The sequence below is a fragment of the Passer domesticus genome, chromosome 20 (assembly GCF_036417665.1).
Source record: "Passer domesticus isolate bPasDom1 chromosome 20, bPasDom1.hap1, whole genome shotgun sequence".
Lineage (NCBI taxonomy): Eukaryota > Metazoa > Chordata > Aves > Passeriformes > Passeridae > Passer > Passer domesticus.
In genome coordinates this window covers 1,230,429-1,244,083 of record NC_087493.1, presented here as the reverse complement: position 1 = coordinate 1,244,083, position 13,655 = coordinate 1,230,429, and the positions used below count along the sequence as shown (strand labels likewise).

General features: G+C 43.4%; 1 protein-coding gene across 2 annotated transcripts; it reads right to left on the bottom strand.

Annotated features, from left to right (window-relative positions):
- Nucleotides 1-210: 210 nt before the first annotated feature.
- On the bottom strand, nt 211-13,609 carry DUS1L (dihydrouridine synthase 1 like). 2 transcript variants are annotated; one of them, XM_064395402.1, is made up of 13 exons: nt 13,269-13,609; nt 11,303-11,411; nt 10,356-10,406; nt 8,562-8,614; nt 7,720-7,802; nt 7,453-7,556; nt 6,358-6,502; nt 5,622-5,718; nt 5,167-5,255; nt 4,496-4,662; nt 3,904-3,941; nt 895-970; nt 211-576 (listed from the first exon to the last, which is right to left on the bottom strand). In XM_064395402.1, exons 1-13 carry the CDS (start codon nt 13,503-13,505, stop codon nt 425-427), a joined length of 1,401 nt encoding a protein of 466 aa, XP_064251472.1. In that variant the 5' UTR covers nt 13,506-13,609; the 3' UTR covers nt 211-424. The 2 variants fall into 2 exon arrangements, with proteins under 2 accessions (XP_064251472.1, XP_064251471.1); XM_064395401.1 differs by having other exon boundaries at nt 8,562-8,674; nt 13,269-13,608.
- Nucleotides 13,610-13,655: the final 46 nt, after the last annotated feature.

The following is a 13,655-nucleotide window of genomic DNA, read 5'->3' as shown; positions in this document are numbered from 1 at the left end:
AATGTGACACATTTTCTGTTAGTGAGGAAGTCACTGACACTGCTATTTTTAGCATGCCAGAAGGCTAATACAAAGTTCTAATACAATAAATTTAGTTGCCAGTATTAAAAACAGAACATGAAGGGTTAATGAGAATACAGGAGGCAGAGTGTAATGGCAGCTTACAGAAATTGTCTCGACCCAAAAATGCAGCATTTTCAGTCTTTCAAATACAGCATTAGACATTTAATTGCATCTCTTTTATTTCAAATGCAGGATAATTCCCTGAGTAAGCAGTTTTTTACTTAAATAAAACTTTTCCAGAACTTAAACATGTGGAAGAAGGTGACACAGCTGACAGTGAGCTGGAGATGACACATTCTTTGGCCCAGGGAAGTAGTGTAGTGGGCTGGCAGGAGCTCTTGGACTGTTCATTTCCAAAGCTTCACCCTGTACTGTCACCAGCCTCCTTCAGCACTGCTGTCTCCCCCACCTCTGCATCTCCTCCCTGACTGATCTCTGGGGTTTGAATTCCTCTTTGACTGTGCTGCCATGAAAGGGATTTTTCATACTTGGTCTTAAAAAGTAATCCATGACCTGAAAAAGCAAAAGGGGGAACAAACCCCAAACGAACATCCTGAAATGAGATGACTACAGTGGTAAACAGAATAGCTAATTCCTTATAAAGAATGGGTCTTTACAGACTGGAAACTGCATCCCGAGGCTTTGGAAGCAGGAGCAATGACATGCAGAGAAGGAAGAGCAGTCTTTTAAAATGGTACTACAAACTTTTAGATGGCATGTAGCATTTTAGGTAGTATGTAGATTTTAACACCCACCTACACCCCATAACCCAAAGATTAAGTAATGAATATACATGGGAGATGGATAAGATGTAAGGCCAGATGCACTCACCTGGACAATCTGCTACCTCCTTGAATGCTCTTTTCTTACAGCATCCTCGGCACATGTTAAACACACATTTAGTGCCCTGGGTTGGGACAGTGATATAAAGAAGCTTGTGTCAGTGAAAATAAAATTGTTAGTGTTTACTATAATAAGTAACAATACAGCTCTGCACTTTCAGATCTTTGGAAAAAACCCATGTACTCAGCCTAATGAAGATGATGGAATTGATGTCACATTGGGTGCTATCTGGTATTTGCACATAAAGAACAGAAAAACCCCAACCAACCAAAAAAACCCCACATCCAACTTGTGCTGTCCCCACAGCCCGTTGGGCAGCCCGAGTTATCCACCACAAGCAGCCATATGCCATAAGCCCTCTGCAACAAGCATGAACACATTTGGAGCTTGCTCTAGTTCTCTGCAGCATGAAACACAGTGCTACCATCTGCAGCTAGGCCTACAATATGTTACCACTAGAATTACTTCCCTACCTGCATCTTAAAACACACCTGCATATTTATTAAAGTATAAGGTATGACCCTTGGGGACAGCAGCAGCTGAGTCTTGGCTAACTGATGAGGTGGCAAAACAAGCCTGGGTCTCTGGGGTGCTTTGCTTACACAGTTTAGAAAAGGGGGTTGATATTGTTTACCCTGGTTCCCTTCACCCCAATCAGAAAATCCTTCATGTTTAGGGAGGCTTTAGTTGAGCTCCTTGTCCTTTTTCTTCTCCACACCCCCACACCCCTCGCCACATTTTATGACATAGCTCAGAAACACATAATCTAGGGAAAAAAATAATTACAGGACTAGTCAGAAGATTTCAAGACCTACCTGCAACATTACAGTGATGCAACAGCAAAACAAAAATAAGTCTTAAGCCCTGGTGCAGACAGTCTTGGTTTATGCACCAAGCAATGTCATTTGAATTACCTACGAAACAGGACTGCTTTGAAAGCAGGCCAGCCTCGTGCTCAGTGCTTTGCCAATAATGAACACAGCAAAAAAATCCCATTTTTTTCAGTAGCTTCAAATTGAGTCTCAGCTGGCTGCCACTGCTGTGCTGCAGTAACAGTGTTACAACAGGGAGCAACATCACATGCTTGTGTTGCAGGCTCCTGCGCCCCCTGAGGTATATGTAATGCTAATTTTTAAGCTAGAACACTTAGAAAATTGCTTGCATCTTACACCCCACTTTACAGTTATATTAGCACCAATAAATACACTCTGCTTACACAGCAACACCACCCTGCCAAGCAAACAGCTATGTTCCCCAAGGAAAAAAATAAACAAACAAAAGCAAAATGAACTTTTTGCAAATATAAAAATATTTGAAATTTCAATACAGAACCTGTAAAACCAGCTGCCTCATTTCACATTGCTAATAGTGAAAGTCAATGTTAATCTATTGCAAAGGCAGGACTGAGGATGAAGAGATGCTTAGGCTTGTTTTGATAAAGACAGAGATCCAAACAACACAAACCAGAGCTGCAGGTGCTGTCTACACTTACTGCAGGCTGTACTGTGATGACATTTATACTAAGAACCATACCAGTTATTCAAATTTTCCCTTTGCAGAAAAACCCTACCCACCACTAACCCCAGTAAGAGGTGGTTTGTTTTTCATTTCACAGTAAAATATGCATGTCATACATGTGTAGAAGTCTGGAGATTTGTTTCCAAGACATCTTCGGAAATTCGATTAACTCACTCAACTGTTTTAGCAATAAATACCCTCAGCAGCAGTAGGACTGCACTTTTTTGGAGAGAAAGGCAAATTCTCTCAAAGAACCTATGTATGTTAAGGATTTTTGTGCAGCACCTTCAACCTCAGAGATTGGTTACAGTTAATGGTTAAAAAGCTTTAGCCCAAGTATGGACTTTCCTCCCCACACACGCACACTTATCAGCAGGACTTGGCATGCACCTGTGTGACTGGGCACTGGCACGGCCCTACCTCAGGATTTGGAATAACAGAATAGAATCAGAATAGTTTGGGTTGGAAGGAGTCTTTAGAGGTCATCTACTCCCAACCCCCTGCAAAGAGCAGGGACATTTTCTACTAGATCAGGTTGCTCAGAGCCCTGTTCAACCTGACCTAAAATGTTTCCAGGAATGGGCATCCACAACCTCTCTGGGAAACCTGGGCCACTGCCTCACCATAAAAACTGACTTCTAATCTAAGGTGCATCTAGTCTGAATCCACTCTCTTTAAACCCATCACCCCTTGTCCTCCTCCAACAAGCTCTGCTGAAAAGTCCATTGCTGTCTTTAAGTCCCCTTTAGGCACTGGAAGGGGCAGTGAGGCTCCCCAGAGCCTTGTCTTCTCCAGGCTGAACAGCCCCCCTGTCTCTCAGCCTGACTCCTTGACAGAGGGACTCCATCCCCCAATCATCTCTGTAGCCTCCTCTGGGTCTGCCCTACCAGCTCCATGTGGCTGCTGCACCAAGGGCCCCAGAGCTGGATGCAGAGTGCCAGGTGGGGTCTCACAAGAGCAAGGGCACAAATCCCCCACCCCGTGACCTGCTGTCCATGCTGCTTTTGATGCAGCCTAGAACACAGGGGCTTTCTGGGCTCTGAGTGCACATTGCTGAGTCATGACCAGCCTCTCATCCACCAGCACCCCAAAGTCCTGGGCAGGGCTGCTCTCAAGCTGTTCCTGCCCCCAGCCGGGATTTGAGACCACGGCTGCCCTGACCCAAGTGCAGAATCTTGCACTTGGCCTTGTTAAACCTCAGAGGTTCCCACAGGCCACTGCTTGAGCTTGTCCAGGTCCCTCTGGATGGCCCTGTCCCTCAGGTGTGTCATCACTCCACTCAGCTTGGTGTCATCTGCAAATGTGCTGAGGACACTCTTGATCCCACAATGGTGATCTCAGTGGTGGAGACATTGAACAGTGCTGGTCCCAGCACAGACCCGAGGGACAGCACATGTCACTTATCTCCATCCAGACCCTACATGGACATTTCATTTCCATTTAACAGAAATGCTTTGATGGACGCTTGTACTGGCTTACCTTAGGGTTTCCACACTGATCACATTTTGCATACTTGGCTGAGAGAGAGAGAGAGAGATCATTTCACCAATGGTATTTTTTTGTGGAAGTAAGTTAAAAAAAATCACAACCAGAAAAGCTTGGTGCTTTTCTAGCCAGAGTCCTATTGAAATATTGAAATATTGAATCCTTTGCACCTCAAATAACAGTGCAAAGGTAAAAATACTTTGAATTTTTAAGTGCCTCTATGTTAAAATCCAAACATTGAAAATTTTAATCCTCAAGTCAAGCATAAAACAGGAGGACATAAGCTTGAAATTCATACAAAATTTCCATTTCAAATGCTAGTGACAGCTACAATGCAGTTTGTAAACCATTTTGATCTTCAAAAGATGCTTAGAGAGAATCAGTGACCTACTACTTTGATCCTTGTTTACTAGTGAACATTATTTGAATCGTGTTGCCTGCTATTAAAATTTCAATAGCAACAGTTCCTCCTCTTTTCAAAAGTACAGAAGTAGAAGTACACAAGCCAGGAAAGTTCATAGCAGCAAGTTATGTCAAAGCTCGTATTGGCATATCTCCATACCTTTATGCCAATAAATGAACTTACGTTTTAAAGATGGATCAAAGCTTTTATTTGGATTTCTTAACTTCTTTTTTTGTTTGTTCTTTGAAAGAAGCTCAGAATTTCCATCTTCCTCTTCTTCCAGAGCACGTTTTCCTCGCACACCTTTTTCAGTTCCACTATCTCCATTCTCCCTGCATCTCTCCTTTGGCCTGAAACAGTGAATTTCATCATAAGTTGACTGAAGGGAAGAAGTAGCTCTTCCCTGACCATTATTTTGGTTTACAGAAATCTGGGTAAACCATAAATCTTTCTGTCATGGCTACAATGAAGTGTCATTGCCCTTAGAAGTGGGATAGAAAAACATAGCTTCTTTGGCTAACACTGGCAGTTACTAACAGACACACTATCAGATATATCAGTTGGAAAGCCAATTAAAGCTGGTCAGCTAAATTAGGCACATTGGGTTCTTGTTCTCAGCTGCAGTGGGATTCCTAATTTTTACTTTCCAGAGAGAGAGAAATCTGAGGAGGATCCAAAGGAGAAGATGCAAACAATGAGCAACATCCCCATGAACAAAGCAGTAACTAGGAAGCAACCAAACTAGAATAAAAATAATCCAAAGTCATCTTCAGTCTTCACTTTTCCTTTTTTTTTTTTTTTAATGAGTGGGAAAGGCCTATGAGTACCTGTAAGTATCAAAATAAGTAACTCACCCTGGCCTGATGTATGGCTGACAGATCCAGTGGAAAAAAGGCAACCCTTCTTTTGGCTTTTCTCCTTCTTTCTGATTAGCTATTTCTTCCTGCAGTACAGAGTTACAGTCAGTCTTCCTGGAGTTGTCAGAAAATACACTAAATAACACTTCAAACTCCAGGAAATCACAAGCTGAAATTTAAGCTAACAAGTACTGACAGTTACATATAGGCAAAAAAACCCATCTGCTATGACATATGAACTGAAGCACAGTTGTAACTCCTAAATCAACTTCATCCCACATAAATTTGTCCAAGCTTAAGGGATGCTACTGTTGTAAGCTACGAATATCAAGGTCAGTAAGCCACAAAGTCCCAGAGAAGTGACTAATGGATGTCAACTCTATGACATACTTGGTACATTCCCACCAAGTGCAGGCAGTGCTGTTCTGGGAGATTGGGGCCCATCTTGGTACCTGGCATCGCAGTTTCAGCTCCCTGTTGACATCTACAATGCCCTCTAGAGTCTTCACTTTTGCTAATTCTTCACGCAGCTGATGGTAAACTTGAAGCCTGAGGCAAAGCCCAAACATCAGTTATAATTAGACTGCAGTCAACTAAAAATAACTGTATCAAAGCATTTTATACACTTTTCCTGATTCATTTGTCTTTGGCAGACGCTTACATTCCTCTTTGTAAGTCCAGAGAAAAGCACACATATGTCCCTTCCAGATAAATACTCAGCACACAACCAAGGTATTTTGACATAAGCTAACGTGAACGTACAGTGCAGTGCATGAACTAACATGAACATGAGAAGCAGTGCATCAGCTGCTTCTCAGCAACAACCCATAGCTATGCTCTTACTCCACAATAAATGCAACAGCACTGTGCCTCACAATGAACAAGGAGATAGTTAACTTGTGTTTGCCATGAAGTGTGTGCATGTGGGCAATTACCACATTGCAAATGGTGTGCTGTGAGATCACACTCTGGCTGATCTTGTGGCAACTTGTTCATTCCCCATGCCCTGTTTCCCAGATATGAAATAAAGGGTAAAAGCCTCGGCCCACACCCTCTCCAGCCAGGTCCAGGAAAGAAAACTTTGCAGCATACTCATTCTGGCCAAACAAATCCTTGTCCAGAAAGCCCAGACACTTTGTAAGCAGGATGAGCCCTGAAAACATTAAAGAGTTCTATGGAGATACTCACGTGTGATGCCAGAGCTTGAAGAGATGAGCCCTAACATAAGACAGTGGACAAGGGTACTTCCTCACGATCTCCAGATACTCCTCAGCCATCTCCCACACCAATGGGTTTCGGCCCTCAAACAAGGCTGGGTTATGAAGATTACCTTCTAGGGAACAAAAATAAATACTCAAAACTTTCATTTCAGGATTGAAACAAAGGCCAAAATCCCTGCTCTGGAGCTTGATTATCTCTTTTGTGATTCTACACCCACAGACACATCACCCACGTACTCTCAAAAAGAACACAGGGTCTGTAATACTCTAGCCTGACCTTGGGACACTATATTTCAATATGCCATTCCTAATTGCACTGAACAGCTCATATCTAATTGAAGTACTGTTTCTAGAAAGGCATCTAACCTTGACAGGAAGACAGTAAACCAATTAATAAATAGAGAAATCACTGCTTTTGTTGCCCAGAAGTTAAATACTGAAATGACAGGCGTCTTGCCATATGTCTGTATTGATATTTGTCTGGCCCAAGTTCACAGATACAGCTTCTCACTGTGCTTTTCTCCACTGGCTTCACAAGCCTTTTGTTAACCAGTATTTTCTAAAACCAAGATTCTATAACCCTTCTTTAATTGTGTGAGTAATTAGAAGCTTTTCTGATGCTTATCCTCGCTCTTCCTGTAGGAAGTCATGTCAGTTCTTTCTTGTCCCAACCCAACATGAACCACCTGCAGGAATATTAACCCACAAATGCACTTAGTTCATGGAGCACCATTCAACAACTGTTCCATTGATTAACAGATGTCACATAAAATATTCCAGGACAACAGGAGCCCCATATGCCTCCCATATGTCAAGTAATTACATTTCAGCTCAATGAGTCAATGGTATTGCAAGTCCAACATAATGATTAACCATAACCAGTCTTAAGGGATTCCTATTCTTGGTATGAGATGGCCAGTATAGGATGAGGGAGAATGGCCACTCAGCTGTAAAGCAAAGCTGTTCACCAAGTCAATCTAAGATTTAATAAATGTATATGGGACTGCTAAGGGAATAAGAAACAACTTTTATTCTCATCAGAGTAGAAGTTAGTTTTCTTTACCTGCACTCATGACACCATGTACTCCTGTCTTACGGATGCATTCTTCCACATCACTGAGACACTGGATGTTTCCATTTGCAAATACAGGAATGTTTACAGCTTTTCTATTCCAATGAATAAAACAGATGCATAAAACTGAGAATTAGAGTCAACCCAGAAATTCTCTTCCTGTCACATAAATTTGCTTGCTCTTCAATGCCACTGTACACTCTATTTAAAATCCAGTATGTTAGTAGGAATCCACTAAGACTGGTACTGCTCACTAACCTTACAGCTTGAATGTGCTCCCAAGATGCCACACCAGCAAGTGGTCCTTTCTGTTCTTTAGTACGGCCATGCACAGTCAGCAGCTGGAACACAACATTACATTTGCTTTCCATGTGTATGAACCACTGGAAAAAATCCACTGAAAATACTTCTTTTCACTCCCTACACTTCAGGGATGCCACTGATTTCCTGCTGCTATTTCAACAGTGCAGGGAGATTAGCAACACAGAAAGATATCAGCAGCTCACCTGTGGCATGGTCTTATGCTCCTTTCATCTTGCTATTCCATGGCATGACAAGATTCTATCATGGGGGAACCTACAGGTTTCCTTTCCTTTTCCTACTGGATTCCATTTGTGATTCACTTTGAAATTCGTGATATATTGATCTAGCTTTCTCCTCAGTGGAAGGTCCAAATACTGTCAGTACTGTCTCTAACCATAGACCACCTCTTCAAATTTAAACGGAGTTAAATCCTAGAAGGCTGCCTATTTCTTCTAGTGATACTTTTTGATACACTTTTTCTTCTACAGTACTGTGGATTCCATGCGTTCACACTTGCCTTCTGCAGCACTATGTGAATATTGAGATGCTCAACCACAGCGAAGGATGCTGCACAGTGCAGCGATTACAAGAGACTGAAATAATTTTGTTTTTCATACCACACTACTGACCTGCAGCCTAGGGCTGCAAACACACAGAATCTGTCTGCATTCTGTTTGCTCTGTCTGCAAAACAATGCAGCCTATTCATATCCACAGTATACCAAGAACTGGTCATCAGATACTTTACACAAAGATACATGTCCAGTACAGGGGTAGAGGGAACAGCTGCCTTCTTACCTGGCAGCCAGCTTTCTCCAGCATCTGTGCATACTTCACTGTCTTGTCAATGTCTGGGAAAACGCGGATTTTGCATGTGATGGGAACAGAGAGCTTCTCGTTAGCCAGTAAAACTGAGAAAGATTGAAAAGACAGGTAAGTGGGCTGCACAATGCTATGAAAAGTGTCTGCTTTCCTCAAGATCTGATACTGGGTATGGTATGGAAAAAGCCTAAGAAGTTACTGCCATGCAGTTCTCACAGCTTAAAAAATCAGCAGTGTCCTCTGCAAACTTTACTGCATAGTTTAATCACATAACAATGACACACAAAACACAAAATCTGCAGCCTAACAAGGTGGCATAAAACAGTCACACATTTAATAGCCCTAACACTTCTACTGCATTAAGCCTTCACATTCAAAGACCACCCCCCCACAACTTAATTATTGATACAAGTTTATCTTCACAGGATATTTTATTCCTTCAACAATAACACTTGCTTGTCTACCTTTCCCACAAAGGTGCTTCACTTCTTTGCAACTTATCACCAGAAAAATCATTATAAGTACATTCCTATCCATGGCAAGCAGAGGCTTATGAAGTGAGGTAGGCTGTGGATGCAATCAAGTAGTAAATATAGGTTATAGAGTCAGGGTGAAATCTAGAACATGGTAAACTCCCAGTCCCTACACAGTACATGGAATCACAAAAATACCAAAAGGAGAGCTAACAAAGAGATCCAACAGGAAAACACTGAGTAATGTTGTGTCTGAAATCCCCTTCTCTTCCAGAGCTTGGATATACTATGTAGGAAGTCACCTGCTATCTTCTAATGCAAATCCTATGAGCTCTTATGATAGGTACTTCCCATCACCCTTTCAAAGGAGCAAGCAAGGTGTATGCAGGTAAAAGCAGACAAGAGTGCTCCACCATTTTAAAAGCAGCTGGGGAAAGAAGGAGGAATACCTCTCTTATTAGACAGCCTGGGTTCACCCAGCTAGATGACCTGGGTTCTCTTCACACCTTGAGACTATTCTGATCTGCATATTTCTCAACAGCCATATTACATGCTGGACAAGGATGCACTGTCTTATCTTGCAGGTTCTCAGCAGTGTCTTTGTACCAAACATCAGTCAAGATTCCCCAGACCACAGGGAATGCAAACAGAAATAGGACAGTCTAACTTCATGGTTGCAGCACTTGCTTTGAAGTGGGATGAAGGCACATTCTCAGTTCTACAAAATGACCAAAACCTTGCTTTTTATGTCAGTTACAAATGTATTTCTTAAAAAAATATAATACTGTTCACAACAGCTACTGATAGCCTGAAAATAGGCTACCAGTAGGAGAAGAAAGGTGTAATTTGCTATACTCTGGACAGAAAGAGTACACGGAATTGATCAGAAAAGGGCAACTGTGGCTTCAAGGAGAAACATGACCCTTGGCACCTGAGAACTTCTGTGTGAAAAAGGAAGGACTTCTACTGTTTCTAGAGCTGGAGAGCCACTATGCTATCATATGAGACTGGGACTTAATTGACTCACTTTCACCTGAAGCCTGTTTCAGGTACAAAAGTCTTTTAGCAGATCTAGTGTGAGTTTGCAGTGGGATACCACCAAGTATCTTGAGGGTGCTGCTGGAATACAGTATGAAATAAAAAAAGAAAAAAAAAAAGAAAAAAAAAAGAATACAACTGCCCCTTTAAAACCCAAACACAACTCTGCCCAAAGAAATATGATGCATCTCCTTTCCCCCAAAATCCCTAAACCTCCTCTCAATAATTAGTTCATTCTATTCCCTCTCTAAATACTTACTCATTCTCTGAAGCAGATCCCACTCCTCTTGCAGAAATGCTCCATAGTGACCTATGATAAAACAGCATATGACAGACTTGTGCAGAAGAGTAAGATCCTGAAGCACAGTTTTCATAAACTCTCACAAAGATCCAGACACTCATATGCATCACTGGCAGAAACAGAGCTGCTCTGTCCTGTCCCAGCTGGAAGAGTGGGATCATTCTGTTGTCCCTGCCCCTCCAAATTTACAGGATAAACAAGGAATACCCACACCCTACTTTCACCGGTACTCCCCAAGGCTGATGTGTTGACATTTGCAGCTCAAAATCCAACTTCTAAGGGTTTACACCAGATGTTTAATAAATCCTATTAGAATAACAGATGATCAGACTGAAAGATCTATTTGTACCACTAATCATTTCCTATTAGTCTTTGAAAGATATTTTAGAAGAAGAATGGGCAGTTATTGAACAAATATTTTCTCAACACCTTAACTGATCCAAAATTTTCAAACACTGCCTCTGGTCTTCAAACATGCAGTAGTATTCTAAGGGATTCAGTAGGTGTCGTCATCCTCTTTACACTATTGTGAAAAAACTGCAAGTATCAGGGAAACAGGAGATCCTAAGGGTCTCAATTATCTAATTTTAAGGGCAGTTTTTCAAAAATAGGCCTGTTTGAGCAAAAATGAGAAAGAAAATCAAGCTCTTACTAAAAATAATGTTTCTGAAGGATATTCTAGACAAGGAAGCTGCCACTTAAGAGAAATTAATTATATGTAATTTTTGCTTTAGGTATTACAAAAAGCATTACCTGCTACATTGGGTGTAACTAAGTCTGACTTCAGCAGTACTGCAGCTTCCCCAAGGCTTGATTTGGCCCTCTTGATATTTTACTGCCAACATTCACATTTGAAACACCATTTGCCATTTCTCTACTTATCCAGGGTTCATATTTGCACATACCTCTCTTTGCAATCATTTGGGGGCAACCCAAATTTAGGTCTATGGCATCACAGTAATCCTGAGCCAACAGTGCTGCCTGGACAAACACTTCAGGATCATTGGCACAGAACTGTGAAAACCAAAAAGAAGTGGAATAATCAGGCAACAGCTTTCTTCAAGTACTGACAAAATGATATCATGTAGTTATGAAGCAACCACCTGCTACAGAAAACAGGCAAATATGTGCAGTTAATAATAGCAAACACTTTCTCAAAATGATCAAGGGAAGCCATGTGATGTAATCTTTTTGGATCTCAGTAAAGCATTTGATACTGTTTCTCACAGGATGGTTCTGGACAAAATGTCCAGCCCACAGCTGGATAAACACATTGTGTGATGGGCAAACAACTGACTCATGAGTCAAGTGCAAAGGGTTATAGTGACTGGGATGACATTAGGCTGGTGACCGGTCATGACCAGGGCTCTTTACAGCTTCATAGACGACTTGTAACCGTGTAACATTTGTAACCTTGCTGAGGATACCAAACTGCGAGAAGCTGTCCACGCCCTGGGTGGCACAGTGGTCCTGCAGAAGCACCGTGACAATCAGAGGGCTAGGCAATCACAGACCACGTGAAGTTTAATAAAGACAAGCAGCCTATTCTGAACCTGGGACAGGGTGACTCTGCGTGTATGGACAGACAGGGGAACAAAAGGCTGCAGAAAGGGACCTGGGGGTCCTGGTTGATGGCAAGTTGAATATGAGTTTTTTCTGTGTCAAAATAAGCTACCTCCCACAGAAGAAGAATAATGTACAAGATGCTGAGATTAGCTCATTTGGTTAGAGCATGGTATAGCTAATAATACTAAGGCTGTGAGTTCTATCCCTGTACAGACAATTCACTGAAGAGTTGGGCTCAATGCACTTGTCGGTTGTGGGTCCCTTCCAACCCAGAATATTCCATGATTCTGCGAAAGCTGTACTGAGACAGATCAAAGGTCAACACCAAAATGTCTAGGGAACAGCAGAAAGAGAAATTGTCTTTATGGACTTTGGAAATAGAAGGTGTGTTTGTTGCACCCAAAGACCCTTTCTAAACTCATGTAATGTTCCAGAATCCAGTACATCCCACAGCAATGAATTTCACATTTTAAACTACCACTGTGCTTACTTGTTTCCCACTCATCATCTTCAAGCCAGTAATATTTCCACACACTTCTCTTATCTCTCCCCTCAGTCAAGGGAGGCACTTCTTTTCCAGGGTAAAGAGTCCTCATCCATTTAACTGCTCCATGTGTGCAAATCAGTCATTCCTCTGCTCATGACAACTGTCTTTGCCTGCATTATTCTCCAGCTTCATAAGCCACTTTCCATCTTTGGGATGCAGTGAAATACCTTAATATCACACAGTAGTCCAGAAGCAGAAGCAACACATGCTTTAAAGTCTGTCCTGTCTTCCTTGCATCCTTTCTCTACAGCTAAACACTGAGCTCAGGGTTTCAGATTACTACTCAAAAAAGCTGTGATCCTCAAGTGGTACCAGATCCAGGACACACCCTGACTCTACAAGACCAACTATAATCTGTTTCTAAAGATGAGGTGCAGGGGACTGAAGCCCTCTGAGAAGTCCAGTGCTCCAGACCCCTGTGGTTAAGACAGCAAATCCTCTGCTAACCGTGGGATAAACAGAAAAGCACACATCTTCATGAGCTAAGTACTGTCAGCGGTATTTAGATGGAGAAAACGAGATTTCTGTTACACTATATAACCACGCTAAAATGTGTATGAGGCTGACTACCTGCAGCTCGTGCACATTTGGGAAACGCCTGGGTTTGTCAGCGCGAGCGGGGCGGACGGCGCGCGTGCCCGCGGCAATGGCGTGCTCGGCGCTGCCCACGCAGGGCACGGCACGGCGAGCCCAGGGAAGCCCTCCCGGCAGCGCCGCCCCGCTGCTGACCGGGGGCGCCGGGCCGGGGCCGCGCTCACCTGCACGATGAGCGGCCGGTCCTCGGGACAGGCCTCGTCGTAGAGGTTCTCGCGGCGGTAGTTGGCGTCCCTGAGGAAGACCTGGGCGTGCAGCATCGGTGTGTAGCAGAGCTGGGCACCGTGGCGGCGGCTCAGCAGCCTCCAGGCCAGCTCGCTCTGGTCCACCATGGGCGCCACCACGTAGTGGGCGCTCCGCAGCGTCTCCCTCCAGAAGGCTTCCCCGCGCAGCTTCGGCATCTCCCGCTCGCCCGCCGGCGCGGCGCCGCGGCTGCTCGCGGCCCGAGGCCCGCAGGCTGCGGCGACCGCTGCGCGCGGGCCGGGCCCCGCCGCCGCCGGACGGTGCCACCGCCATCTCGCTCCGGCCGGCTCCGCGGTGCAGCCGCGCGC